Source organism: Cucurbita pepo, chromosome LG05 (genome assembly GCF_002806865.2).
Source record: "Cucurbita pepo subsp. pepo cultivar mu-cu-16 chromosome LG05, ASM280686v2, whole genome shotgun sequence".
In the NCBI taxonomy this organism is placed as follows: domain Eukaryota; kingdom Viridiplantae; phylum Streptophyta; class Magnoliopsida; order Cucurbitales; family Cucurbitaceae; genus Cucurbita; species Cucurbita pepo.
The window spans coordinates 936,385-940,036 of NC_036642.1; the positions used below are offsets into that span (position 1 = coordinate 936,385).

The 3,652-nt window shown below is 33.8% G+C and overlaps 1 protein-coding gene across 1 annotated transcript; it reads right to left on the bottom strand.

Moving 5' to 3' along the window:
• Positions 1-1,723: 1,723 nt before the first annotated feature.
• On the bottom strand, positions 1,724-3,146 carry LOC111795001. The gene is made up of 4 exons (XM_023677223.1): positions 2,885-3,146; positions 2,658-2,804; positions 2,394-2,579; positions 1,724-2,010 (listed from the first exon to the last, which is right to left on the bottom strand). The coding sequence occupies exons 1-4, from the start codon at positions 2,981-2,983 to the stop codon at positions 1,846-1,848; spliced, it is 597 nt and encodes a 198-aa protein (XP_023532991.1). The 5' UTR covers positions 2,984-3,146; the 3' UTR covers positions 1,724-1,845.
• Between the last annotated feature and the right edge of the window lie 506 nt (positions 3,147-3,652).

A 3,652-nucleotide genomic window follows, 5' to 3' on the forward strand; every position in this document is an offset into this window, starting at 1 on the left:
TTTTTTTTTTTTTTTTTTTTTTTTTTTTTTTTTTTTTTTTTTTTTTTTTTTAATATTGTCCCATCAAATTTATTTAATTTTATTCGACATGCTACATTAAGCTTCAACAATGCCCTCCTCCTACGAGAATTTAATTTAATAAATGGTTGGTTAAAAATGAAAAAAAAATTGAATTTAATTATATTAATTCATTAAAATGAAAAAATAAATAAATAAGTGTGGACATGAAGCATCCAACTGACCTCTTCAAGTCAGCTCACCCATGACTTGTCTGCTCCCCACTTCATTTTTTTTAAAATAAAAAATCATGAAAAATAAAATATTACTCAAAATAAAATAAAAAAAATAAAAATCTCTCTCCTCTTTCTTTTCTCTCTCTAGACTTTAATTTAATTTAATTAAATTTATTAGCCCCTACTTCATTATTAGCGGGACATAATGTTGGATAATCTAGAGTGTTGATGCATTTGATTCTCAACATTTTTAAATAATATTCTATTTATTTATTTATTTATTTAATAAACTTTGTGTTTAGTTGACTCAATAATGTTATTGAATAATAATATTCCAGACACATTTGCAATTAATTTTAAATATATCCATCCAGGACACAAAAATATTCTTATTTATTTATTTTCATAAAATGAAAATTATGATGTTTAATTAACAGCCATGACTTCTACTAGCAATAATTATAATTTTTCAATAAGAAAAAAACGAAATGAATTATTATTATAATTATTTTATAATAAATGAGAGATGAAACCAAAATATAATTATGTTGCTTAACATGTTAGCCAATGGAATGAGGAGAGAGGGTGGCAATCATTTAATGTAACAACATTTCAGCAAATCATACCATAAAGTTCAAAATGAAATAAATTAATGCTATCGTATAACATCTTAATCTTAATCATTACTCATTCATTTATATTCAATAAAATACAGTGAAAACATTATATTTGATACAATAATTAAGATCCAAAATCAAGATTAGAAGCATAATAAGTGATCTATATATATATATATATATATAATTTGGAATTGGTGGGCACCGTCTTTTCCTTAGAGTGAAAGGCAAAAAGAAATGTTTCCAAAGTTTGCCCCAAATCAATATGAGACATAATAACAAAACCATACGTTATATTACGTTTAATCATCCGCTAGAATCCACTCTTTCGAGACTTAGGGAGAGGTTTCCACACTCAAAGTTTCGTTCCCCTCTTCAATGTGACCCCTCTAGGACTCAGCATCCTATGTGACCCCTCTAGGACTCAGCATCCTATGTGACCCCTCTAGGACTCAGCATCCTATGTGACCCCTTTTAGGACTCGGGAGACCCCTTTTAGGACTCGGGAGACCCCTTTTAGGACTCGGGAGACCCCTTTTAGGACTCGGGAGACCCCTTTTAGGACCCAGCATCCTATATGACCCCTCAGGACCAGCATCCTATATGACCCCTATGTGAGACCTTACAATCATTTTGGAGACACCCTTTTAAAAAATGTTTCGATCTCCTCTCCAATTGATATATGCACAAAATCACTATCAAACATCTTTTTGTTAGTAAAAAACGCTATAAATTATGCGAGAATTAGAATGCAAGGTCTCTTATTATGATATTATATTCAAAGTACATTATCATTGGACATAGCGTATTCAAAGCTCTATGTTCTTAGGTTGATATCATACTAAATCACCAACAAACTCAAAAAGNTCAAAGCTCTATGTTCTTAGGTTGATATCATACTAAATCACCACCAAACTCAAAAACTAAACCTCGACACTTCTCGAAACATGGAGAATTGTGTTCTTGGGAAAAAGGAGGAGGAAGGAAGAAAAGCATTAGCAACCAAACATCCTCAAGTGTAGCCATTTGGGAGGAATCCCTTTCTTCACATTTTTGCAAGATCCTCCTTCATCCTTTCCACTCCTTGTCTTACCAAGTTGCCTTTTTGGAGGACTCTGTTGCTTCTTTTTCTGTTCATGTCTTTGAGTTTGAGGCTTCTCCTATCAAATGACAAAAAAAGGGGAGCTCAGATTCTAAGGAATATATCAAAACACAACCCACAACCCATCGATTATATACCGATCGACATCGTTCGTTTGACCGTAACGATGCTCGGTGTACTCACTGTCATTATCAGTATCAGTATCAGCTTCCAAGCAACACCAAAATATTCAATGCCTCAAACAACATCAACTTGACTCAAAAAGTTTCATGACATGAAAAAGAAAAGCAAAAGCAAAAGCATAATGCTTAATTGATTACTCCCCCAACTTGAGGCAAAGGAATATAATTGCTGGATCATTTTATTTCTTGTTAATTTATTCCTCTGTCCAAATCTTTGTCTGCTAGCAATTATTGTCTTTATTTTTTTTTCTCTTTAAACCTGAATTTGGGAAATTTTTGAGGTTCCTCCATGGCTGGGATAATGGAATATGGGGTATGAAGACGATGGCTCCCCTCTGCAAAACTGTTTGGGAGTTGGAGAAGATGAACTGATATCAGCTGATGTCTGTGTTGAACCTAATGATGAAGGGTTTGAGGAGCTGCCTGAATCCATCTCCAAACATAGCTGCCAATTAAGGCAAGAAATAATTTGAGAAAGATGATGAAAAAGAAAGAACATGTTATGAAGGAGGAATATTTGAACCTGGAAAAGTCTGTGCTCAAGAGATGCCACTCGATCCAACAATGAACCTTTAAAGTAAGTATCTTTTAGTGCAACATCCAAAGATATGCACTTCTTTTCCACGCCTCCCACTCTTTCCAACCTCTGTTTTTTCTCCAAATACTTCATCTATGCAAGAAATAACACACCCCCATATGTAAGTGAACCTCTAAATAACTATTTACAAGAAGAAAAACAGAGGAACTTACAACCAAATCCATGTAATCTAATCTGGAGAAAAGGGTCATTGAGGAAGAAGATGAGGAATGTTGTGGATGATGGGGTAATAGCTTTGCATAATCCTCCATTGGATTGGATCGGAGCTTTTGGTTTCTTGGAGAAATGGGTATGTTGTTTAGTTTTGTGGTTGTTTGTGAGGGTTTTTAGTGTGAAACAGTTATGTTTTCCCACTTTTTTCTGTTGCTGATTCAGAATAAGTATGGGATTTGGTTTTACCAAGTCAAGGGTTGAATTGAGCTGAAGAAGGACAGCCCAAAAGTGGTTTTGATTAGGCTGATCCATGGCTGCCCAATCATTCAAGGTCCAATAATGGAGCTTCATCATCTCCAGTCATTTTTAAGAAATGGGCTTGCCAATGGGTCATCTAAGTTTTTGTCAGATCAGATTTTTCAAACGTGAAGTATGGGATTGATATTGATATCTCTGTTTGTCTTCATGCTCTAAAATTATACCATCATGGTTGTGTTCTTGTTTTTACCCATTTTTTAAAACTTTTATAGAGATAAAAGCTTTGTTTGTAACTTCGCCATCTTAGAACATTCTAGCTTTGAATGAAAAGAGTATTATATAATTGTAACAACTAGCGGTATTGTCTGCTTTGACCATTAGATTACGTATTGTCGTTAGCCTCACAATCTTAAAATGAGTCTTCTGAGGAGAGGCTTTCACACATTTATAATGAATACTTAGTTACTCTCTCCAACCGAAGTGGAATCTCACAATTCATCCCCTTAGAG